General features: G+C 42.2%; 1 protein-coding gene across 2 annotated transcripts in view; it reads right to left on the bottom strand.

The window, feature by feature from the left end:
• The window catches only part of ninl (ninein-like), a 44023-nt gene extending 17542 nt beyond the window's left edge, over window positions 1-26481 (bottom strand). Inside the window, exons 1-12 of one of the 2 annotated variants that reach the window (XM_046358823.1) lie at window positions 26233-26481; window positions 24946-25153; window positions 24547-24643; window positions 22956-23155; window positions 12909-12975; window positions 12553-12743; window positions 10802-10954; window positions 4300-4467; window positions 1717-1853; window positions 1022-1162; window positions 705-879; window positions 137-247 (exon numbers count right to left, since the gene is read on the bottom strand). In XM_046358823.1, coding sequence (XP_046214779.1) covers window positions 137-247; window positions 705-879; window positions 1022-1162; window positions 1717-1853; window positions 4300-4467; window positions 10802-10954; window positions 12553-12743; window positions 12909-12975; window positions 22956-23155; window positions 24547-24643; window positions 24946-25128 — 1623 coding nt within the window. In that variant the 5' untranslated portion in view covers window positions 25129-25153; window positions 26233-26481. The remainder of the gene's footprint in view (window positions 1-136; window positions 248-704; window positions 880-1021; window positions 1163-1716; window positions 1854-4299; window positions 4468-10801; window positions 10955-12552; window positions 12744-12908; window positions 12976-22955; window positions 23156-24546; window positions 24644-24945; window positions 25154-26232) is intronic. The other variant, XM_046358824.1, reaches the window with a different exon arrangement.
• Window positions 26482-27323: the final 842 nt, after the last annotated feature.

Genomic DNA, 27323 nt, shown 5'->3' with positions numbered 1-27323 from the left:
CCTTCCTAACTGTTTACATTCCCTGAGGTGTGCTGCCTGAAAAAAACATTAGTGTATAGGCTACACTGTCCCGCATTTGGGAATTTTAAATCCGGTCACCCTACATCAAGCCAATCCTCACATAGTTCCCTCTCACCTTGTCTAGTAGGAGCTGGTCCAGGTCTCTCTGCAGCTTGGAGATGGTGTTCTCTGCATCTGACAGCTTCCCCTTCAGAGCACTGCCCTCCTCCTCCAAACGGTGGTTTTCCTGTTAGCCCAGAGGGAGGGTTATTGAGAGTGATACGATACCGCTTTAAGATATCCACAGCAACACTGTGGGGTACTAACGACGGGGGATTGTTACGAAGCTAAGCAGGAGTCTGGCATTCGTTGGTTGTCCGTGGGCAAGTGGGTATAGAACATGGATGTTGCAAGCAGGAAGGCAAAAAACAAAATCACATGAACTAATCTAATCCTCTCTTTTGAGGTCTCTAGAGAGGAGACTAGGATGGAGATGAAAACAAACTGCTTGCAGAAACTTAACCAGTTTATACTCCTACAAAAGACGTGCATTCAAAAGCACGAGGAGCCTCTAATGAAGTGAAATCAAATAGAGGTTAAGCTCAAGGAATCTTTTAGGCGGGTTGGTCAAGCAATCGCCTGTATTCCTAGTACTCCTTTATCATTGTAAAAACCTCACAGTGTGTATCTATAGAGCTTGTCACCTGGGTGGCATTACAGATTTCCTCCTGCAGACTGGCATCCTGTGCATGTAAGACCTCCACTTCCTCTTCGAGCTTGGCCCGCTCACGCTCCACCTGCTGCAGCAAGACCTCGCTCTCCTGCTCCGATTCACTGCGCAGGGCCATTAGCCTATCCCGGAACTCCTGCTCCAGACCCCTGCCAATCAGAGGGAAGTTTAAGGAAAAAGTTCCATCCCCCACACATGACAATACACAACCAGTCAAGCAAGATTTTCCAACCATCACATCAGTCTAACATACAGAATGATATGGAGGTGAGAAGGAAGAGAAGGTCTTACTTGATTTTGGTTTCATTCAGTGACTCAATAGTGGCGTGCCTGTCATCCACCTCTCTGACCAGCTGGAGGTTTCTCCTGTCGGCCCACTCCAGGTCGGCCTTGACCTTGTCCCTTTCCTGACATGCCTGGTCTGCAAGGACCCTGAGGGACAGACAGCGGACAGACAATGAGCATGGACCTAAGCACAACACTCACCAGAATGAAGGACTCACATTAACAGCAGTTACTCTATGTACATTATACACAAAGAATCAAAAAAGGCAGACCACAGCAGTTTAATATTGGCACATTAATACTTACTGAAAGAATGCAGTATTATGGTTCCAAAGTTGGTCAGTAAACCGACAAGGCAATGATTGTTACAATAAACAATATGAAAGCATCAACATCTCTCACCTCTAGGTGGAGACATAGTAATAATCTATCAACCAAAAATCCATGATTTAAAATGTAGGCTACAGGTTTTGTGTGACTATTACAGTGTGAAGTTGAACCAATGATTCCCCCTAAAGCAATTATTTATCATGAGATCAATAAAAATAGTTGATGTAAATTATTTGGTCTCAGTTTAAGGTCATTGGCTCACACAGGAAATGAATCCAGAGGATGCATTAAAGTGTCTTTGACCATAACCTTCATAGAGTCCATAGAAGCATGCAGTACCAAAAGTATACAGTATCAAACCAAAGACTCACTGGAGGAACTGGATCTCGTTCTTGTAAGAGATGAGAGCGGCCTGGTGGATGCCGTTGCCGCTGACCAGCAGCTCATTGTCCAGGGCCAGGGTGAGCTCCGCCAGACTGACTCGCTCCTCCAGGGAAAAGTCCAAAGTCTGGAGGGGATAGAACAGCATGAGGTCAACTGACAAATTTATGGCAGTGGTCACCTAATCATCAAAACTGGTCCTTATTTTACTGCAGGGTTGGAACAAAAGCAAGATGTGACGTTTCTACATTTTAGTACACGCTCTTATCCAGAGCATGTGGGAATTGAACCCACAACCCTCAACCTTGGCGTTGCAAGCACAATGCTCTACCAACTGAGGCACATGAGACGACGGGTAGCCTATCCAAACTTTTTGTAGGCCTCTAGGCTATTTCGCGAGTACGAAACCATCAGTCAGAAAAGGTGAGGAATTTATTCTCCACTGATCATGGACATGTAATAAATAATAAGAAATAAAGGCCTATTTCTAATGATTTTAGAATGCAAAGATCAAATAAATAGATTCTCACTAACTGCAAATTATTGCATATTATTATTTTTAGCAACCTGTTTTTTGTTATGAAAAGAAGTGTTGTGTATTCCTGCACAAGGCTACTTTTGCCTTCTTGCAATGCAATACTTCAGCCACAAGAAACTGTGTGTACACATGGTCTAAAGATTGCGGGAGGATAAGCAAATTCTCACGTCAAGTTCGGTTTTTATAAATGCAAACTTTCGCATGAAAACAGGCGCACGCATGTTTTCGGGCATATTTTGTGCATACGCAACATTTATAAATGAGGCCCCAGGTGTTTTGACAACTGGTGTATGGTAAATATAAATTCAGGTCAAAGTTCAGTTCATCCTCATGCACTGAACATAAATCTGTGTCAGATTTACAAGAGGATTATTTCAGTAACACATAATGTAACTAGAGTGTGTCTAGCGAGGGCCTTTTGTAGGCAGTGTTCCATAGATTATGGTTCTACACCACAGCATGTAATCTAAACCAAAAGACCATCCGCTACATGTAACTGGAACTCACAATCTCAATTCTACTCCTATTACACATTTTACACACAGGAAGGAGATATGCCCCTATAGTTTATGTAACTTGTTTTTATCAAAATGATGAAATGGGAAACCTTGCAGCCTTCTTTATTTAAGTGATAATGCCCGAGAAGCCGTGCCAATATATCCTCCAAACACCGGCTTCGAGGGCATTTTCACTTTTATACAACGGGTTACCAACACATTCAAATACCGATTAACATACTTGAACTTAAAACGTTATTGAGATTAATTTAATCATACTATTTCATCCTTCCACAAGATATAGTCTCGACACAAATTTTGGGTTGCTACCCAAGCAGGCTGGTAGTCCGTTCTATTGAATCGGTTGCCAGAGATGCGACCCAGTCGTTCAGTCTTTTTGTTCTGTATCTATGGACACGACTCAGTAGTTCGCTCTAAATGTTCCATTGCCATATTGGCTGGCAACGTTCTTATCAGTTGCTTGCTAGCCAGCCATCTACGGCTAACTTACCGTCACGTCAAACGTCAAAAAGAACAACATTAGCAGCATTTGCATTTGTTTAACCTGTTTTCTAGTGCCATTTATTTCGATACATCCATAACAATGATCTAATGAGGCGCCATTTCGCCTGGCAAATAAAATGTGCTCTCTCGTCAGGACACTGTTGTTCAAAAGAGCTAGCCAAGAACACAGCTAAGACAATCACTTCAAACATGGAAGCTGTAAAGACCGCACTTCGTTTGACCTTTTTTCAATTGACATCTCTTTGTATATATCCCATAAAAAATGATGCCAGCTGATTCATGATTTCGACTGGCTGAGAAACGCTGCCTGCCTGTCTGTCTGTCTCGTCCCGACTCCCAACACGTTCATTACTATGGGACAGCTGGAGATCTAATTTTAATATTGAAACAAGGTTGCAAATGTCACGGAGACAGACAGCAAGGTTCATACAAATCTCTGCTTTTGAAAACTTAATGTTAGTCTAAAACAAATGTGAGGTAATGTTTAGATGCTTTTTATAGTGGATATCAAGTTTAGAAATTGCCTGGGTGGGGCTGATGAGACAGTGGACTGCACATTCAGCTGGAACAGAGTAAATAGGCATTTTAACCTCATAGATTTAGCAGGTGGAAACTTGTGGAATACACACCCTGGCTGGAATGTGCTTTTAACCAATCACCATTCAGGATTAGACCCACTCATTGTATAACCTGTACCAATCTCCGAACACCAAGGCTTTTCAGCAACATATCAATTCAAGTAGCCGCAAAGGAAGAGTAATCAACATTTCAAGGCTACTTCTGAAAATAACTGGTACAAGCAATGAGTGTGTACAGTAATAGGATGAAGACGTACATTGGTTCATAACTTTCTCACAAAGCTTACCTTTCACAGATTCTGCTCACAAGCCCAGAGCATGCTAAACCACTAAAAATCACATGGTGTTCACACTGGCTGCTTATTATCTAACATCAAACACAGTGTGATAGGATTCAAGTAGCCTGACCTGTAATGGTTCAAGTCCGGCACTGACCTGTAGAATGTCCCTGCTGTTCCGGATTCCCTCCTCATTCCAGAGGGTGATGACCCTCTCTGGACTGGTGCAGCCCGACCCATCGTCCAGCCTGGTCAGCAGCCTCTGGCCCACGGTGGCAGACAGGAGAGAGGGAGAGGTGGAGCGCCCCATCCGCTCCTCAAAGGCCTGGCAGAAAACAGAGGAAGACATGAAAGCTACAGGAACAGACTAGCTGATGGCCCAATTTAGTTCCTCCTCCATGGAACACTGCAGTAGATCAGTGTGGCACTGCGTAGCCTCACCTCTGTTCCCAAATGCCATAGAAATACAAAAAAAGTTCTACAAAGAAGGGCATTGTAGCAGAAACACCTCCTCCGGTCATGCCGCTTTCTCTAAGAATAACCCGACCTCCACTGTGCATTGTGTAATCCAGGCTCCCACAGACAAAAGAGCTTCAGCACCACAAATACATTTATTTCACACGCCACTAATAAACGCCATTTTACTGTCATAACACTTAATATGGCTTAGCCTACATTCCATTCCCCATTTGCTCATGGTTTACATCCCACACCAGTTTGGGACATGGAGGAGTAGCAGTAGTATTTAGGTTCTGAGCAAGCCTGAGAAACACACGTTTGTCTCAGTGCTGGTTCATGTACCTAGTTGTTCCTAACACATGGGAGGCATCAACATGCCAAACTTGGAAAGAAAGGATGTTGTCTTTCATAGCCCATGTTAACAGACCACAGCGACATATCAGGCTTGAAGTGCAATACATGATTTCAAACTTTGGCTTTCTCTTCATGTGGAAATGGGTCATTCAGCGGGCAAACTAAGCTCTGTCCCCAACAGTCAATTTTATGATTGGCTGCTGCCTTAATTGACCAGCAGGAAATTGGAGCATTCGTCATCTGAGAGAGACAGACAGACAGCCTACTATAGCGAACAAAAATATAAACGCAACATGCAACAATTTCAACGATTTTTTAAAATGCGCTGCATGGTCAATACGATGCCTGCATTGGCCATTCAGCATTTACTGTTGTGAAGGAAGTTGTCAAGGAAGTGAGTTTGTGTTTTACAGTACCTTCCGCCCTCAACAACTGTTAACCAATCATGTAAATGCGGAGCTATACGGAGCACTTTGCATTGTTACAACATTGGAGAGGCACACGGCGATGTGGTAACCTCTGGGGCTCCACAATTACGTCACACCATCCATAAGGCACCTCCAACACTTTAGAATAATGCATAAATTGGCTCTTACAGTTCATATAAGGAAATCAGTCAATTGAAATAAATTCATTAGGCCCTAATCTATGAATTTCACATGACTGGGCAGGGGCGTGGGAGGGCATAGGCCCACCCACTGGGGAGCCAGGCCCAGCCAATCAAAATGAGTTTTTCCACACAAAAGGGATTTATTACAGACAGAAATACTCAGTTTCATCAGCTGTCTGGGTGGTTGGTCTCAAACTATCCCGCAGGTGAAGCAGCAGGATGTGGCAGTCTAATTGGTCTTTTGACCAGTCACATCAGATCTTCATATATTATATATTTGTCAGATCTGATTGGTCAGAAATATCACAATTGGGTTAAAGTTTGTGTATAACGGTTTGCTTTTTCTGTCAGATACTGAAGGGAAGGGACCATTTCTAATCAATAGCTCATATTTTGAAAAATGTATTATGCCTTTATCTTAATCATAAACTAAACTATGAGCCACAGAATATTTCAAGAGCCTCCCCGAGCAAGCACATAACGTTCGCCAAACCATATGTTTCTTGGTGAGAGTGTGGTTGTCCTATGGTTATTTTGCTTACAACCCTCCCACACCTTTCTGGGAATGGTGCAGGATAGTTGCTTGGCTTTGGAACATTCTCAGCACATTTAAGGAACTTGACAAAAAAAAAACATTTTCTTGTTAATTCATTACTTTAACAGAATGTTTCCTAAAAGTTCAAATATGGTACATTTAATTTCAATGTTCTAGGAACATTCTCCAACTGGTTTGACTTTGGGAATGTTCTCAAATAGTTGAAAGTTAGGAAAACATTCTTCTGTGGGAATTTCAGTACTTTTCTGCAGGTTTCCTTATGGTTCTATTTAAAGTGATAATATCGAACATTAATAAAACTTTCCATTAAAAAAAACACAAGAAAACATTAACGTCCAAAGAATGTTATTTAAAAACGTATAACTTCCGTTCTCAGTGTCAACAAAACTCTCTATCATTTATCTTGTAAAGTGTTTTCAGGCCCACTAATTGGCCACCCATAATCTTAATTAGTGCTCATTTCTGTTGAAATGGGGTATGTTTGAATAGATTAAAATTAACAGCTTTGTATGAGTTTTAAAAAACATGGCATCCTAGCACCATCCTGGTGGCGCAGTGGACTAATTCCATGGATAGAGAACAGAAGATCATATGTTTGAATCTCAATGATGCAATGTCAATATAAAAAATGCATGTGTTTGCATGATTAATGCCAAAGGAAATTAATTTCTGTGTCCAATCTGTACTCAGGGTTCAAAAAAGTTAACACCAAATTATAATTTCCACTGTAAGAACATTAAAGTGGCAATCCAGTCTCCTTTTCATCTCATTTAACACCTAATTTACTTAACAAAAGGCACATCTCAATAGGTGGTCCAGATAAGTCATGTCAAAGCACAAATGGCTGGGGGATATGGGCCTTTCCGATTTTGTTCTCTATTGTTCCTCAAGCAAGGGGGAGGCTTATGACATCACAAATTTGCATCAAACTCCTTGAATGACCTACTCCTTGAGTTTGCAGTTGTGCAAACTGGAAACCACATATCCTGAGGCCGAGTCTTCAACAAAGCCAATTTGAGGAAAACACTACCAAAGATTTTTCAACACATTGCCTGTAGTACTTGAGCTTCAAAATCTCAACCATTGTTACTCTCCCTTCCGGGATGACTACAAGGCCCTCCCCCGCCCTCGCTTCTGAAAATCAGATCACGACTCCATTCTGCTCCTCCCTTCCTATAGTCAGAAACTCAAAACAGGAAGTACCTGTGCTAAGGTCTATTCAACACTGGTCTGACCAATCGGAATCCATGCTTCAAGATTATTTTGATCACACGGACTAGGATATGTTCCAGGTTGCCTCTAAGAATAACACTGACACGGTGACTATTAAAACCTACCCAAACGAAAAACAATGGATAAATGGCAACATTCGCGCAAAATTGAAACTGTGATCCACCGCATTAAATCACGGCAAGGTGACTGGGAATATGGTTGAATACAAACAGTGCAGTTATCCCCTCCATAAGGCAATCAAACAGACAAAACATCAGTACAGAGACAGCGGAGTTGTATGTAGCAGGGGCCCATGACAAAATTGGATTACAAAGGGGAAACCAGCCACGACGCAGAGATCGACACTACGCTGATCAATCATCAAGTTTGCGGATGACACAACAGTAGCAAGGTGAGGAGGTGAGGGCCCTGGCGAAGTGGTGCCAGAAAAATCACCTCTCCCTCAACAAAGCAAAGGAGCTGATCGTGGACTTCAGGAATCAGCAGAGGGTGTACCCCCTTATCTACATTGACGGGACCGCAGTGGAGAAGGTGGAAAGTTTCAAGTTCCTTGGCGTACGCATCACTGACAATCTGAAATGGTCCACCCACACAGACAGCGCCTCTTCAACCTCAGGAGGCTGAAGAAATTTGACTTGGCCCCTAAACCCTCAAACTTTTACAGATGCACCACTGAAAGCATCCTGTCAGGCTGTATCACCACCTGGTACGGCAACCGCCCGCAACAGCAGGGCTCTCCAGAGGGTCTGCCCAACACATCACCGGGTACACACTGCCTGCCCTCTAGGACACCTACAGCACCCGATGTCACAGGAAGGCCAAAAAGATTATCAAGGACATCAACCACACGAGCCACAGCCTGTTCACCCCGCTATCATCCAGTAGGCGAGGTCAGTACAGATGCATCAAAGCTGGGACCGAGACTGAAAAACAGCATCCAACTCAAAGCCATCAGACTGAAAAATAACCATCACTAGCCGCACTCCACCCAGTACCATACCCTGAATTTAGTCACTGTCACTAGCTACCACCAGGTTACTCAATCCTGCACCCTAGAGACTGTTGCCCTATGTACATAGACATTGAATCACTGGCCACTTTAATAATGTAACACTTGTCACTTTAATAATGTTTACATACTGTTTTACTCATTTCATATGTAGAGTGCCAGTCAAAAGTTTGGACACACCTACTCATACAAGGGTTTTTCTTTATTTTTTACTATTTTCTACATTGTAGAATTTTATTTACTTATTTTTATTTCATCTTTATTTAACCGGGTAAGCCAGTTAAGAACAAGTTCTCATTTACAACTGCGACCTGGCTAAGATAAAGCAAAGCAGTGTGACAAAAACAAAACAGTCAATAACACAAAATAAAATAAAGATTTTTCTATTTATGTACAGTGTGTGCAAATGTAGAAGAGTGGGGAGGTAGGCAATAAATAGGCCCTAGAGGCAAAATAATTACAATTTAGCATTAATACTGGAGTGATATATGTGCAGATGATGATGTGCAAGTAGAGATACTTGGGTGCAAAAGAGCAAGAGGGTAAGTAATAATATGGGGATGAGGTAGTTGGATGTGCTATTTACAGATTGGCTGTGTACAGGTACAGTGATCAGTAAGCTGCTCTGACAGCTGATGCTTAATGTTAGAAAGGGAGATAATACTCAAGCTTCAGAGATTTTTTGCAATTCGTTCCATTCATTGGCAGTAGAGAACTGGAAGGAAAGGCAGCCAAAGGAAGTTTTGGCTTTGGGGATGACCAATGCAATATACCTGCTGTAGCGCATGCTACGGGTGGGTGTTGCTATGGTGACCAGTGAGCTGAGATAAGTTGGGGCTTTACCTAGCAAAGACTTAGATGACATGGAGCCTATGGGTTTGGCGACGGATATGTAGTGAGGGCCATCCAACGAGAGCATACAGGTCACAGTGGTGGTTAGTATATTGGGCTTTGATGATAGAGTGTTGGAAGCTATCTTGTTAATGACATTGCCGAAGTCGAGGATCGGTAGGATAGTCAGTTTTACGAGGGTATGTTTTTCGGAATGAGTGAAGGAGGCATTGTTGCGAAATAGGAAGCTGATTCTTGAGTTAATTTTGGATTGGAGATGCTTAATGTGAGTCTGGAAGGAGAGTTTACAGTCTAACCAGACACCTAGGTATTTGTTGTTGTCCACATATTAGGTCAGAACAGTCCAGAGTAGTGATGCTAGTCGGGCGGGAGGGTGCAGGCAGCAATCGGTTGAAAAGCATGCACTTAGTTTTACTAGCATTTAAAAGCAGTTGGCGGCCACGGAAGGAGTGTTGTATGGCGTTGAAGCTCGTTTGGAGGTTTGTTAGCACAGTGTCCAAAGAAGGGACAGAAGTATACAGAATGGTGTCGTATGTGTAGAGGTGGATCAGAGAATCACCCGCAGCAAGAGTGACATCATTGATATATACAGAGAAAAGAGTTGGCCCGAGAATTGAACCCTGTGGCACCCCCATAGAGACTGCAAGAGGTCCGAATAATAGTTAAGACATCAAATTTATGAAATAACACATATGGAATCATGTAGTAACCAAAAAGTGTTAAACAATTCAAAATATACTTAATATTTTAGATTCTTCAGTAGCCACCCTTTGCCTTGATGACAGCTTTGCACACTCTTGGCAATCTATCAACCAGCTACAGGCGAAATGATCACTTTCGGTCTCAGAACGTTAAAAAATGTTGTGCTTTACCAATCAGGAAAGATATGGTTTTCTTCTCAGTAGCAATGGGAAACCCAAAACTTAAGTTCCCACAACTTCCAAGGAACCAAATGTGCTAGCTGGGTCCTTAAAGGTACAATATGCCGAAATCACTCTGCCATTTCCTGGTTGCTGAAATTCTAATAGTTCTCCTAATTTCAGCTTATGTGTCAAAACAAGCAAGTATAGTGTTTAGAATCATTGTACCATCTAAACTGCTGTAACCCAAAATGTTGTATTTATAGCTGTTGAGGCTGGAGTATCAAAATCAAAAGTAAAAGACACAAAAACGAAACATTAGAACATGAAGCACAGAAATAGAGCACATAGAACAAATCTACTGCTTCTTAGACTTGCTTTCAATGAGAATGACAGATCTATAACTTACATTCGTATGTGAATTTGGTCCGAGCCCCAAAAAGTTACACATTGCAGGTTCAAACACCAACCAGCCCACATTTAATGCAAAGTGACAGTTTATTTGTTATAAATAGAATATCAAATACTCCCTTCAGTTCGAGACAGAAGGCGGTCCCATGTGGCAATGTATTGTCATTTGTATTATCCACGGATCATTATTCTGGCCTAATTACATACATTTACTCTACTGAGCCAAACCCACTCACATAGTTTTCCATATAAATTACTGTTAAACATGTACATGTTCCCTAAAAAGGGTGTTGTTCTGTCTGTCTGTCTGCTTACCTGCTGGAGTGAGCGGTGGGGGTTGGGGCGTATGGGGGTGGAGGAGGTGGGAACTGGGACACCCTTTTCTCTGAAAAGACCCTTCTGGAACTTCCTGAGGCTAACCTTCCCATCCAGGTCAGTGTCCAACTTCCTGAAGAGGGCGTCCAACTCCTGTGTGATAACGCGTAGAGTCAGGGGTTAAAAACATGAAGTCAAATTCAATACAGAAACCAGATACAGAGAGAAACCAGATACAGAGAGAAAGATTCAAAATACCAAGATTCAAACTACCAGATACAGAGAGAAAGATTCAAACTAACATGATTCAAACTACCAGATACAGAAAGAAAGATTCAAACTATTCATATCTAGGATAACACACCCAATATATATACAAAAGTATGTGGACACCGCTTCAAATTACTGCAATCGGCAGTTTCAGCCACACCCGTTGCGGACAGGTGTATAAAATCGAACACACAGCCATGCAATCTCCATAGACAAACATTGGCAGTAGAATGGCATTACTGATGAGCTCAGTGACTTTCAACGTGACACTGTCATAGGACGCCACTTTTCCAACAAGTCAGTTCGTCATATTTCTGCCCTGCTAGAGCCACCCCAGTCAACTGAAAGTGCTGTCATTGTGAAGTGGAACTGTCTAAGAGCAACATCGGCCCAGCCGTGAAGTGGTAGGGCACACAAAGCCCACAGAACGGGACCACCAAGTGCTGAAGTGTGTAGCGTGAAAAAATTGTCTGTCCTCGGTTACAACATTCACTATCGAGTTCCAAACGGCCTCTGAAAGCAACGTGTGAAGCTCGTTGGGAGCTTCCCACAAGCCATACACAAGCCTAAGATCACCTTGCCAAATGCCAAGCATCGGCTGGAGTGGTGTAAAGCTTACCGCCATTGGACTCAACGGACAAATCTGTGTTTGGCAGATGCCAGTAGAACGCTACCTGCCCCAATGCATAGTGCCAACTGTAACGTTTGGTGGAGGAGGAATAATGGTCTGGGGCTGTTTTTCATGGTTCAGGCTAGTTCAAGTTAAGGGACATCATACTGGTACAGCATACAATGACATTCTAGACGATTCTGTGCTTCCATCTTTGTGAAAGGCCCTTTCCTGTTTCAGCATGACAATGACCCCGAGCACAAAGCAAGGTCGATACAGAAAAGGCTTGTTGAGATCAGTGTAAAAGAACTTGACTGGCCTGCACATTGCCCTGACCTCAACCCCATTGAACACCTTTGGGATGAATTGGAACTCCGACTGTGAGCCAGGCCTAATCGCCCAACATCACTACCCGACCTCACTAATGCTCGTGGCTGAATGGATGTAAGCCCCCGCAGCAATGCAAGCATTCCAACATCTAGTAGAAAGCCTTTCCAGAAGAGTGGAGGCTGTTATAGCAGCAAAGGCGGACGAACTCCATAATAATGCCCATGATTTTGGAATGAGATGTTTGATGAGCAGGTGTCCACATACTTTTGGTCACGTAGTGTATCTTTGGCAAGTAACCACTGACTGCAGTCAGATGATTCCCTGCCCATCTCCCTGAGGTGTGCACTTTTTTACTCCCCCTCATGGATTAAAAAGGAATGGACTGATGTATACTGGTATAAGAGGTATTGATGAAACTCCTTTGGCCCATATTTACACTAATCCAATGCCTTTGATCCCTTGACGGGGAGTCAGCAAGCGCACAGATCTGGGAATTAGGGAATTAAAACAGCCCCTTGCTGAAATGTTAGGCTGGCCATACCTCTGAATTCAGGTCCTGCAGGCCAAGGTGGTCACAGACCAGGGAGAGTTCCTGTCTGTTCAGAAAGCCTCCTCCTCCTACTCCAAGCTCCTCCCATACTGCCCTCATCTGGCTGTCTGACACCTCGGCCCCAGGCCCAGGGGATTGGAGTGGGCTCCCCGAACTGTCCCGCTTCCATCGCTTCTGCTGCCCTGAGACACACGTACAGATGTTAGGATGAAAGTCCCTCAAAGAGTATAGCATTAGACTGTATGAATAGGGCTTGGAGTTTTTCCTGATCACATGACCTAACTAGGAAAACTCCTGTTTTGAAGACTGAATGTACAATTAAGTAAACTTGAAAAATATTTAAGTACCTTGTGCCTCAAAGGTTTGATGGATGGTGTCCTTATGGCTTCCAGTTTCCTCATCTGACTTGAGACTCTGGAAGTAAGACAAAGAGTGTCACCAAGTGTTCAAAACTGGAACAACAACTACCTTGCCTAAATGCTGATGCATATGCCCGTCCACATTCAGTATCATAATCTGGCTATGTTGTTTAATCAGTGTGTCGGACACGAGTGAGAACTGCACTGTGAAAGCTAGATTACCCTACTACTAAGTGTGTGTGAGAGAGTTTGTACAGCAGATGAAGTGTGTTTGTGTGTGTGTGTAAGTGTGCCTGCTAAGTGCCCTCTAAATACACCTCTGCTGTCTTAAACCAGGATCTCAGCGATCACTGCCTCATTGACTGCGTCCGTAATGGGTCACCGGTCAAACAACCACCCCTCATCACTGTCAAACACTCCCTAAAACACTTCAGCGAGCAGGCCTTTCTAAACGACCTGGCCCGGGTGTCCTGGAAGGATATTGACCTCATTCCGTCAGTAAAGGATACCTAGTTATTCTTTAAAGGTGCTTTCCTCACCATGTTAAATAAGCATGCTCCATTCAAAAAAATGTAGAACTAAGAACAGATATAGACTTGGTTCATCCCAGATTTGACTGCTCTTGACCAGCACAAAAACATCCTGTGGCTTTCTGCAATAGTATCGAATAGCCCCCGAGATATGCAACTTTTCAGGGAAGTTAGGAACCAATATACACAGGCAGTTTGAAAAGCTAGCCTTTGCTTTCCTAACAGAAATTTTCCTTCTGTATCACAAACTCCAAAAAGTTCTGGGACACTGTAAAGTACATGGAGAATAAGAACACCTCCTCCCTGCTGCCCACTGCACTGAGGCTAGGAAAAACTGAACAGCTGATGTTCTGAAAAAGCTGCAAGATCTGGACCCCTACAAATCAGCTGGGCTAGACAATCTGGACCCTCTCTTTCTAAAATGATCCGCCGCAACTGTTGCAACCCCTATTATTAGCCTGTTCAATCCCTCTTTCGTATCGTCTGAGATCCCCAAAGATTGGAAAGCTGCCGCGGTCATCCCCCTCTTCAAAGGGGGAGACACTCTAGACCACATATGTCAGAGTCAAGGCCCGCGGGCCACATCCGGCCCGCGAGAAGGTTTTTTACGGCCCCTGGGATGATCTTGATTTGTTATTAGAACCGGCCCGCAGACCGCAGCAAGCCGGCAGATCTTTTACACGCACCAATACTACATTTCCCACAATGCAACGGTGACGCACCGAGCAGTAGGCTGCTTCATTTCAATATTTATTGGCACAGCAGTTGTCAGCATCACAGTAAAATTAACTTTCAGATACCCATCAAAAATGGCAAAACGGAAGGTGGACACTGAGAACCGGGGGTTTCAAACAAGGTGGGAGTCGGAGTATTTGTTCACGGAGGTAGCTGGAAAACCTGTGTGTCTTCTGTGTGGAGAAAGTGTGGCGGTACTGAAAGAGTATAATCTGAGACGACATTATGAAACGAAACACGCGGACAAAAACAAGAATATGGACATGGAACAAAGGCTACAAAAGGCAGAGGAATTAAAACGAGGCCTCAAATCTCGACAGGCTCTGTTCAAAAAAGCCAAATCACAAGGCCAGGCTGCTGTCAAGGCCAGTTTTATTTTGGCAGAAGAGATCGCTAAATCAGCCCGGCCATTTACGGAGGGGGATTTCATCAAAAACTGCATGATTAAAGTTTGTGACGAAGTTTGCCCAGAAAAAAGGCAACTCTTTTTAAATGTGAGTCTGAGCAGAAACACCATTGCCGAGAGAGTAGACCAGTTGTCCATCAATCTAAAAGAGCAGCTTGTGAAAAAGGGAAAAGAGCACCGACATTTCTGACATTGCCCAGTTGTCAATTTTCATCCGCGGAGTGGACTCCAGCCTAAGCGTGACAGAGGAGTTTTTGGCTTTACGTCCTATGCATGGCACAACTACGGGGCATGATTTGTATGAAGAGGTGTCAAGATGTGTAAATGAGATGGAGCTGCCTTGGGAAAAACTCGTGGGTTTGACAACCGACGGAGCACCTGCGATGTGTGGACACAGGAGCGGACTGGTGGAGAAGATACGGGAAAAGATGCAAGAGGAAAACGTGACAGGTGAGCTGACAGCTTATCATTGTATCATACACCAGGAAGCGTTGTGCGGTAAAGCCTTGAAAATGGAGCATGTAATGAGCATCATCACGCGCACAGTTAACTTTATCAGAGCCAAAGGTTTGAATCACCGCCAGTTCAAGGCATTTCTGACGGAGTTAGAAACGGAGCATGGTGATTTGCCTTATCACACAGAGGTGCGATGGCTAAGCCAGGGAAAGGTGCTTCAAAGATGTTTCGAGCTTCGTGAGGAGATTTGTCTGTTCTTGGACAGCAAAGGGAAAGACACAACACAACTCCGAGACGAAATGTTTCTGTGTGAAATGGCTTTTCTGTGTGACATTACGAGTCATCTGAATGCAATGAACTTGCAGCTGCAGGGTCGGGATCGTGTCATCTCTGATATGTACAGTACAGTGAAGGCATTTAAAACCAAACTGACTCTGTGGGAGACGCAGATGCGGAAAGAAAATTTGAGCCACTTTCCCAGCTGCCAGACCATGAAAGAGAAGCTCTCTACCAGTGCGTTCCCGAGCGCACAGTTGGCTGATAAAATAGGTATGCTTGCCGCTGACTTTCGACGCCGATTTGCTGACTTTGAAGCACAAAAAAGCAGGTTGGAACTGCTCGGTAACCCATTTGCTGTTGACGTGGAAAGCTCACCACCAAACCTCCAAATGGAGTTGATTGACCTCCAATGCAATGATGCACTGAGGGCAAAATATGCGGCAGTGGGTGCTGCGGAGTTCGCCCGTTTCCTCCCGACACAATGCCCCAGCTGCGCATCCAGGCTGCTCAAACGTTGTCTATGTTTGGCAGCACATACCTGTGTGAACAACTGTTTTCTTTGATGAACTTGAACAAAACATCACACAGAAGTCGACTTACTGCTGAACACCTCCACTCAATTCTGAGGATTTCCTCAGCTCAGAGCCTTACCCCGAACATTGATGAACTTGTGGAAAAGATGGGACACCACCAAGTATCACCCTCAACCTCAAACAAGTGAACATTACTGTGCAATCACATATTTAGAGTTTTTACTCAGTTCAAGTTTAAAAGTTAAAGTTTAATATTTGTTTTCACTGCATGTTACTTCTCCTTAAACAAAGTGTTGTTTTTGATTAATAGATTTTTGCACTTTATTTTATTGTATTTCAATCCAATTATATTTTTAAAATATTTCAGTTGAGTGGATGATAGAAAATTGCTATTATTGTTTTTTTCTTTGAAGTAAATTTAGCCCACTTTTGCTAAAATAGAAAATATAGGCTACTGATGGTGCCTTGAATACCGGTTTCTTTCATTTAATGTTCATGTTATGGGGATTTTTATATAAAGGAAATTTGTCTTTTGTGTCTGTTGAAAATTAAAGATTACTGACAGAGCCATAAGAAAATATTGCTTTATTTATCTGATCATATTGGAATATATTTGTTAGGTTTTCAGTAGGTTCAATTAGGTTCACTAGACTATATGCGTCATTTAAAAACTTTTCAATGAACATTCGAACAGTCCGGCCCTCGGCTTGTAGCTAATTTTTTTATTTGGCCCTCCGTCCATTTGACTTTGACACCCCTGCTCTAGACCTTAACTGTTACCTACCTATATCTATCCTACTCTACCTTTCCAAGGTCTTTGAACAAACAGATCACTGACCATTTAGAATCCCACCGTACCTTCTCCGCTATGCAATCTGGTTTCTGAACTGGTCATGGGTGCACTTCAGCCACGCTCAATAAGTGTCTGGTTAGACTGTAAACTCTCCTTCCAGACTCACATTAAGCATCTCCAATCCAAAATTAAATCTAGAATCGGCTTCCTATTTCGCAACAAAGCATCCTTCACTCATGCTGTTAAATACCCTCGTAAAACTGACTATTGTCGTGGAAAATTGCAAGATTATGTTATAGTGCTTGAAAGAATATATTATAATCTTTGTATTGCATGAGAATGGTTGTTTTATTAAACAGAATATAATCTGTCAACTATTGTGTGCTCAGTGTTCCACTGAGGATGAGCCTCTATGAGATAGCACTAACATGTTTTTGTACTTTGAAGTACCAGGAATGAGATTAGAACCTCGTTTTAGAGACCAAACTGAACGATAATTTATAGCTAATGCTATCTGGCTATGGAATACTCCTTTCTTGTGAAGTTTTTCTATGATCTGTGGTTCGTCATGTAAGTAGAGAGGGGTGTATCTTTTCTATAAAAGATCTCAGTTGCCATTATGTTGACACTCAACTTTTCATTATAGATAGTGAATTGTTGAAAGTCACAGGGCTATGGTGAAGCTCATATTATTAAACATGAAGTTTAAGTATAACTCTGACTGGTGTGTGGTTTGTGACTCTCCTCATTTGGTAATACAGGAAATTGCTACGACACTATCCTACCGATCTCCGACTTCGGCGATGTAATTTACAAAATAGCCTCCAAAACTCTACTCAACAAATTGGATGCAGTTTATCACAGTGCCATCCGTTTTGTCACCAAAGCCCCATATACTACCCACCACTGCGACCTGTATGCTCTCGTTGGCTGGTCCTCGATCGATGTGCAAAACTGATAGAGACATACCCCAAGCTACTTACAGCTGTAATCGCAGCAAAAGGTGGCACTACAAAGTATTAACTTAAGGGGGCTGAATAATTTTGCACGCCCAATTTTTCAGTTTTTGATTTGTTAAAAAAGTTTGAAATATCCAATAAATGTCGTTCCACTTCATGATTGTGTCCCACTTGTTGTTGATTCTTCACAAAAAAATACAGTTTTATATCTTTATGTTTGAAGCCTGAAATGTGGCAAAAGGTCGCAAAGTTCAAGGGGGCCGAATACTTTCGCAAGACACTGTATATGTTTTGACAGTATTGAAAAACAATCCTGTGGCTTTTTCCAAATACCCCGGTATACGGTTTATACAGTATACCACCCAAGCCTAGTTCTAAGAAAGTTATTTAAAAACAAATATACAACAGGTGGGTCTAATCCTGAAAGCTGAGTGGTTAAAACCGCATTCCAGCCGGTGTCTTTTCCACAAGTTACCACCGGCTAAATCTATTACGTTAAAATGCCTATTTACTCTTTTCCATCTGACTGCGCAATCCCCTGTCTCATCAGCCCAGCCAGGCAACTTGATCTCCACTATAAAAAGCTGCTAGACATTTTCTCACATTTCCTTTAGACTAAAATATGTTTTCAACAGCGGAGATTTGTATAAAAACCTTGGGGTTTCGCTCCGACATTTGCAACATTGAATTTGAATATTGAAACTCCAGCTGTCCCATAATGACGTGTCGGGAGTTGAGACATGACAGACAGCTTCAGTTTGAAGTGATTGTGTTAGTTGTGTTTTTGGCTAGCTCCTCTGAACAACAGTGTCCTGAAGAGAGAGCACATTTTCTATGCCAGGCGAAATCGCACCTCACTAGCTAATTGTTATGGATGTATCCAAATAAATGTCACTAGAAAACAGCTTAAACAAATGCAAATGCAGCTACTGTTGTTATTCTGGCTGCACTGTTTGACGTGACTGTAAGTTAGCCATATTTGGCTAGCTAGCAAGAAAGGGATAAGAATGTTGCCAGCCATTATAGCAATGGAACATTTAGAATGAATGACTGGGTCGTGTCCATAGATACAGAACAAAAAGACTGAACGACTGGGTCGCATCTCTGGAAACCGAACCAATAGAACAAACGACCAGCCGGCTTGGGTAGCAACCCTAGATTTGTGTCGAGACTATATCTTGTGGAAGGATGAAATAGTATGAATACATTTATCAAAATAACGTTTTAATGAAAATATGTTGGTAACCCATTGTATAAAAGTGATAATGCCCTGGAAGACGGTGTTTGGAGGATATATTGGCACGGTTTAACGAGCTTCTCTGGCATTACCACTACAATACATTCCATTCTCAGCATCAACAAAACTCTCTATCCATCGATCTAGTTAAGTGTGATCAGGTGTCTTGCTGCGCCCACACCTGCTCTTAATGAGTGCTTGTTTCATTTGAAATTGAACAGCTTTGTTTGAACAGCTTTGTATGCGTAAAACATGGCATGCTAGTGCCATCCTGGTGGCACAGTGGTCTAATTCCCTGGATAGAAAAACAGAAGACTATAGGTTTATGGGTTTGAATCTCATTGATGCAGTGTCACAATAAAAAATAAAATGTGTTTGCATTATTAATGCCTAAGGAAATTAATTTCCATGTGTCCTATCTGTGCTTTGGGTTAAAAATATTAACCCCAAATAAGCTGGCTGTGTTGTTAAAATTCTTATTGAAATATTCAGTGAATGTCATAAGGAAGTTATTGAAAAACCTCCAAATAACCTATACTTTCCGTTATCATAGCGTTAATAACACCTACCAGAAAAACTTAAGGAGCTAGAGTAAAACGTTCTCACGATAAACAGTTTACAACTTCACCTCTGTTCTTTGAATGTTTAAAAAAAACATTGAGTTTTGAAGTATGACTTTGTTTCCACAACCAATGTGAAAACAAAAACATTATGTTCCCACAACTTCCAAGGAACCAAATGTGCTAGCTGGGAATGAACTGACCATAAGGAATTCCACCATGCCAACATTACTTCTGCTACACTGAGTAAAAACAACCAGCAGATTGTGATTCCAGCAGTCTCAAGAGTAGACTGGTACTCCCCAGCAGCACATGTGGCCTTTGGCTCATGTTGGCTCTCACACAGAGGAGCTTATAACCTCCTCCACGTGTGTGTGTGTGTGTGTGTGTGTGTGTGTGTGTGTGTGTGTGTGTGTGTGTGTGTGTGTGTGTGTGTGTGTGTGTGTGTGTGTGTGTGTGTGTGTGTGTGTGTGTGTGTGTGTGTGTGTGTGTGTGTATACTTGCTGCAGACTCTTACTAATTATGGTCTACAGTACATAATAGCCTATCTGAAGGGATGAAATTCAACTGAAGTTAGCAATGGATTAGTTATGGAAGTTAATTATTGAGTACCGCCTTACTCATAGCAGTCTCTCTTTCAGGCTGGGAGGCACACTTACCCTGTTTATAACACAATATCTTCACTTTTTTTATAAGATGAATATTCGCATGGTTTTGTATCAGACATAGCTTGTCAAGGGAATGTCGTGAGGATTACAATTCAACTAATGTACTAAATGTTGTGTATAGCCAAATATGTAGTGTGTAAAATAAATTCAAGGTGAAGTACCTTTGTTATTAACTATGAAATAAAAATGTAATCTAACCCATTATGGTTGTCGCCATGTTCCCTTTCCAATCTTTGGTTTGTTGCGTTTTAGCGCCAACCAGTGGTGTACAGAGGCAAGTTCCAAAGCACTTTGTAGAATGAAATGCATAACTTCAGTTTATTATGTAATACCAAATTCTATAATTATGTAACCAAATTAATCCTGGTAACACCTAAAAACAAACAGAATTTGTGGGAGAATCGGTTGCTACCCATCTTGGTTCAAAGGTCAAATTTTCCCCCTCAAAATCTTTGAAATGTACAGTATCATCTCAATCAATACCATGTGGAAGATGGGTGTATTCATTTCATAGCTCCACTATAAGATATCAATCTGGGCATGGCCCCAAGCTGCAGCACTACATCAGAAACAGGCCGCTCATCATGACGCAACAAGCCACCGTCAATTATCATCAGCTTTAAATATTGAACAATATTACGTAACTCATCCATGAAAGGCTTTTCAAACGGGAACACTGTGATGGTTTCAGTATTGGCTAGTCTCTCTCTCATTCTTGTTATACCTCTCTCTCACTATCTAATCATTTTGGTTCTCTCCAACACATGGCAGGGCTACACTTGGTCAGTGAATGTATTATTGTTGTCATCAGCACCACTTCGGGGTCGGAGAGCACCATTGTGCTCCTTACTGCAGTGGCTCGAGGCTTAATAAATAGAATCAAACTCTGTACCAACACAAAATGGTGGGAAGTGATGTAGACAGCTGAGAAGGGTAAGACATGACTAATCCTCTCAACATATCAAAAAAGAAACATTCAAAAGCAATCATTTCAGCTGGACGAATGAAATCATATTGTTTATGTCTGGAAGTCAACAATAGATTGAAGACTCTTGACAACCAGCTTTAACCAGACAAAAATGAATTATCTGTCTGAATTGAGAGCATAAAAATTCTCAACAAATAGAATGTGAGATAGAGGTGAGTGGAAACCGGTGCTAATTTAAGCAAGCCAGCCTAATGGGACACTAATATTAACATGTCCTTGAGAAGGGTCCTTCAGGAATTTAACCCGGACGGCACGCTGCATCGTAGGAGGATGTGTAGACATAAATGTAGGTTGTGTATGATAACTAAATAAGACATATAAAGTGACGTAAAGAGGAGGGTGAGCTTGTGTGAAATATTTAACAGGACCGGTTCAATTATTTACCTAACAAGGGCTAGCTGTTGGCGACATTCCACCACAATACTTTCACAAGAAATACATGCCTTTCAACCCAACAGCGGTGAACGATTTATCAACTCCCCAGCCCAATTAATCCACCCCTCCCCAACTCCAATCACATAGTTCACCCAGACTGTATGTTCCTGTTACCAAGGAGTTACCCATCTCCTGTAACCAACAATATGACAGGGATGCCATACAGTAGTTCCCTCTCTATCTTCCAGTAACTAGGAATCCACCAAGGCTTAAAGCTGCTTACGTATTGCCTTAAACTGCTGGAAATGTTAACTATTTAAAAGAGATTATTGGTGTAGAGCTTAATGAGAAACATGGCACAGGGATCTATCTGGCACTATGGCCTGACGAGGGAGAGAGAGGCTTTGGAAAGACGTAATCTCTCAAGCTATCAGAGATAGTCAATGCAGCGTTACATAAAATATCTAAATATTTCAAATGGGAAAGAAAATCTGGGATAACAGAATAGGTTTCTAAAATGAGAGCTGTGTTAACAGAAAGCGGCAGGCAAGTCAACCCTTGCTCATTGTGTATTATGTCATTTATGTATGAATATTCATAGATAAATGTGCGAAATGTAGATTTTCATAATCATAATCTCCATTATATAACTCTTACTTCAAGTAACCTACTGAATCCAGACTCAAAACACACACAAACTATGTACACACACAGAGAGACAGCGAACAACGGTGGCCGACGGCAAAAGGGCCCCAAACATTTCACTCTCAGCGGGGATTTCACACTGCATCTTTAACACTGACAGAAACCCCCCATCACCCACCAACATGACCTTTTCTTCACTTTACTTCTACTGTTATACAATTTAGAGGCCAAAATAATGGGCCTTCAATAGACATGATGTTGTGAGATAAGCACACAGCAACCCCCAACCATGACTTTTCCTGGGCCTCATTACTGTCATTTCACACCTAAAAACAATGTAATAAAATGTGATGAAACTATTGGAACCAATGAAAGAATAAGCCATGGAAGAAGGGAGAGGAAGAAACAGAGGGACACATCTTTGATCCTTAGCCAAACAGTGAGGGATGGATGGTGTGGGGTGGGAGCGGGGGCCACCAATGAGGGCTGCCAGTAGCACATTCCATATAATTCCACTTCCTGAGTGTGGAGTAGGACCGTCTGCCCAAAACCCCATGTACTCCTGAGATTCTACTCTCCCACTCTGTCTGAAGAATGTGTCGGCCAGAAACATATACTGTATATTTGAGACAGGCCTCACCCAGCACCAGCACAATGCACCATTCATTGGGTACACATGAGAGAAATGGAAGTGAAGCACTGAGTTGGGAATTTCTCTCCAAACAGTCAGATCTTCTCTAGGCCTTGGCCCAAGCTTGAGAACTCAAGAGTCAGCTATCTTTCTTGGCATCTCTCAAATGATGGTGCATGGCCACATTGTAAACACAGCAGACAGAAGGCGAGAGGGAGGGATTAGGAGCAAGTCTCTTACCTCCACACTCTCCAGAGAAGTGGAGCGTCGGAGTTTGGCCCTCCTCACGCCAGAGGGAGAGAGCTCCTTCTGCTCTGTCCTGAAAGGAGGAGAGTCCTCCAATTCAGCTGGGAGCTCAGAGTCGGGCCTGTCAGGACGAGACCGCCGGCCGTAGCGCTTGGTTCCCTTCACAAACTTGGGCTTCACCTCCTCAGGAACAACTGGAGAGGAGAGGAAATAAAGGAGGTGGGGAAGGACAGAGAGAGATGCAGTGGTTAAATGGTGTCTACTATGATATTACAGTAGAATGCCTTTATATAGAAAGGAATATTTTAGACCGGCTGGGCATTTTTTCTGCCCACAATTACAACTGCAAACATATTCTCACAGAAGCTTGGCAATGTTACGTTACAAAGTAACAAGGGAGAGAGTCTATAGTGAAGGTCTAAATTAGAGATTGTATAACCAGAGATTTGCCAAAAACATTGTTAAACACACTCTTTAAAAGGGCATGTCCCCAGAAACTAACTTGGCAATAAACTTCATCATACTGTAACATTCTGGGGGAAATGAGGGAACTCTGCTGCCTTCCTAGATCCTCCTACTGCAATCCCCTACAATCCCCAACTCCTCCTACTGCAATCCCCTACAATCCCCAACTCCTCCTACTGCAATCCCCTACAATCCCCAACTCCTCCTACTGCAATCCCCTACAATCCCCAACTCTTCCTACTGCAATCCCCTACAATCCCCAACTCCTCCTACTGCAATCCCCTACAATCCCCAACTCCTCCTACTGCAATCCCCTACAATCCCCAACTCCTCCTACTGCAATCCCCAACTCCTCCTACTGCAATCCCCTACAATCCCCAACTCCTCCTACTGCAATCCCCTACAATCCCCAACTCAAGAAACACATTTCAAAATACTATAACACATACCAATGAGTTGTCAAATATTATTCAGAAATCATATAAAGTGAAAAGCTGTACAATAAATGATATCTCAACTGAGTTAGGATGTGTTAAAGGTACAGGAAGTGTAGTATATTTGAATCTGTATTTGTTAGAGAATAGAATCCAGCCAGGGGCTAATAAGGACAGAGATTATTAACATGATCAACTATATTTCTTTAGGGAGGGAAAATACAAAATATACTGTATCCCTTTGATGTCTCCACTAGTATTTTCCTCATTTCGGTGAGCTCATGGTCAACCACCCGGGCAGTAGACAAACAACCAAAATAGACCAAAACACTACTTGACTAAGTAATGCTTTTTAGTGTGCTTTTAATGATGTCAAACTAACTTAGGTAGACCACAATGGCTCCAGACTCAGCCTCAGTCAGTGCCTTTGTCAAACATTGAAAATGTAAATTATAAAAGAAATGACCCCAAGGTTTGCCGTTATCCACAAGGATACATTGTTTACATAAAGCAATCTTATCGAATCCCCCACATAGGGCCCATGAACAAATGTAAACAGAAATCTAAACTACTTGGGTATATAAACAACTGATTTCATTGGATTCACTCAGTTTGCACAGCCGTGTAATCAATGAGAACCAGACATACATCAATCCCTTCCTCACCACTCAGCATGCGTGCTTTACCTGGCTCCAGGTAGCTGCTCTCCTCTTCTGAGGTGCTGAAGTCTAGAGAGCTTGATAACACAGCTACAAAGCCTTCTTTGAACTCCTCAAAATTCACCTGCATAACAGAAGGAAAATGAGTTAATTGCCAACAGTATGAGACATGACTACTGTTCTGTCAATAAGGTAGCAACATGATCAAACATGTATTGGGCTTCTGATTTGAGATTTCAACAGGCTTACCGAATAACTATTAGAAAATGGAGAGTGGTCATAACACAGCTATTATACAACTACTACACTTTTACTATAACAATGCATTTCAGAGCTTTACATATGTTTTAATGAACTGCTGGTAAGGGAAATTTAAGGCAAATCCACAACAGCGAGAGATGTTACTAAGGTGGTCTGGTCTCATACCCGAGCATAGTGGTGTGGTCCTAGCAAGGTGTCCAACAGTAAGGGAAGGTGAGCATCCAGGGACAGCTTGTGACAAAGGGATGACAAGTCTTCCTTGTCCAGGTAACCAGTGCCTGTGGTGTCACAGCTGTCAAACTCCTCCTTCAGCTGGGCCACATAGCGGTTCTGCTCTTCCTCATCCATCCCAGTACATATTGTAGGCTTGCACCTACAGTGAGGTAAGATGGCGATCAGGAAAAGACCGTAAGCACAATAAAAGTTCAAACCACATACTGCCACACTCTTGCTCAAACACACACAATGCAACTTCAATTAGTCTAACATCCAGGGAGGCTAATCTATTCATTTCAATAGACTACCAGGCTTGGACTACGTACAGTGGTAGAATGTTTTATAGTGAGATGGTCCATCTAAATATATCTGCTGCTTTTAGGCTTGGATTTGATTCCCTTGATCTTGGATTACAGCCACAGGCCAGATACATCTGCCCCAGTGCTTGCAATGTCCTGTACTGAATTCTGCAGTTGGTCCTGATTGCCATTAGTTATGTAAGGCGGGGGAATTATGTCTTTATTGTTATTGTCACCCACCACTCCCCACAAAAAAAGTAAACAACAAAAACAAAAACAAAAACAAAAAGGCGAATCATTTTTACTGGTAGGACTATTTGTTTGCCCCATACACATACTATTGCCAAATCTTACTTGCTATATAGGGCTGCCGAGGACTTTGGGGTTTAGTAACCCAAGAAACAGGAGTTTTATATCAGGATATACAGCAATGAATCATGATACTCAGCAATAAACTTTGTAAATGATTGGGGGTGACATTTGGCAATGAATAGGCTCGAAGTAGGAATAAACAAATTCATATCAATCGTTGCTGCATTTGTCTTTTTCCAATCTTCTCTGAGAATGAAAAAGGCAGTTGCCCATAATTGCCCACCATGCAAAGAAAATATATGGCCAGTCTAATGTCATGCATGAACAGTTCATTGCTCGTTCTATCACAAATTGATCAATACTAGGCAGGCTCCCTCCTTGGCTTGAAAGTAGTGCGTCTGCTATGCTTCACCATGGGAACGGGGAACCAGCTGTGGCAAAACAAAGGTCAGGTAAAATAGAAGAAAAAAAATAGACTAAAAAGTATCCAAACTCTCAACCTTTCGCACACTCTAGGAACTAAAACCGCTACAATGTAGCATTAGCCTATGCGTTTGTAAACAATTGCCATTTTAGCCGACCTCTGACAAAGACAAGGCTAGCACAATAATGAAATTGCCCTTACCGTTTTAACAGTACACCGAAGCCTCTAAAAAAAATTCACGGATGGTCCAACATATGCATCGGATGCTTTTTCATTTTGAAAAGATGCGTCTGTCTGCCTGTCCCGGTGTTATTTTATGGAAAAACGGGTCACGTCTCCATAGCTCTTCTCTATGAAGTGGCCACAAGTATGCGTGGCGGGTATAATGCTGAGTTCATAACCAAGTGGGAAGTAGGAATTTACCACCCGATTGTAAGATAGAGGACTCAGAAGGATAAAACCAGTCTTGGAATGGACATAGCCATTGAGGACTCCACCATTTTAAAGTAGTCAACTGGGTGGAACTTCCTATGGGTGAAGGAAGGATCACATGATTCCATCCAGGTCATCAGCCAATGAATTACACTTGTGAGCAAACATTCCATAACTGTAGGCATCAAGAAATCACTATCCTTGGCTTTATACCTGTTCAAATGACACACTCTAGATTGCAGTATGCACACTTTCAGTTTGTTTCACAGAAGTAGTAGAAGTAGAAAATGGACTACTTCAAAAATCTACACTCACAGGCACCATAATGGGACACATATGATATCTCTATCATTCTCTATGTTTACCATATAGGACTGGGAAAAATCTATTTGAACGGCCCCCTGACTGGTAATTACTAGTGGGAAACTAATGTATCAGTCTTGAGCTCCAAGTGAGAGGTGGGAATTTACTAGTGAAGTCGTAAATTCCTGTTGGATGCATTCAGATGGTTTGAACTAGTTTAGAAACGCCCGATTGGCTGATGGCCAACAAGCCATAAATTAAAAGTACAACTATCAGGCTTGTAAACAAATGATAGTGTTCAACAACCATATTAATAGATTGCTTTTTAAAAATAATCTTTTGTAGTTGCATTTAACTGCCAAATATATATATATATTATATATATATATTAAATGAGCATGGCCTTATTTCTATTACAGGATATTGGATTACTGGCATTCATATTCCAATCACCAAGCTCAATGTAACATTGATTGGTTTAGGCTACTACATTATACATACAACATGACACACAAAGTTGCCCAATACCCATCATGAGGTTGCTACAACCTAAATAA

This window comes from Oncorhynchus gorbuscha, linkage group LG08 (assembly GCF_021184085.1).
Source record: "Oncorhynchus gorbuscha isolate QuinsamMale2020 ecotype Even-year linkage group LG08, OgorEven_v1.0, whole genome shotgun sequence".
Classification (NCBI taxonomy): Eukaryota; Metazoa; Chordata; class Actinopteri; order Salmoniformes; family Salmonidae; genus Oncorhynchus; species Oncorhynchus gorbuscha.
This window is presented reverse-complemented; position numbering and strand designations above follow the sequence as displayed.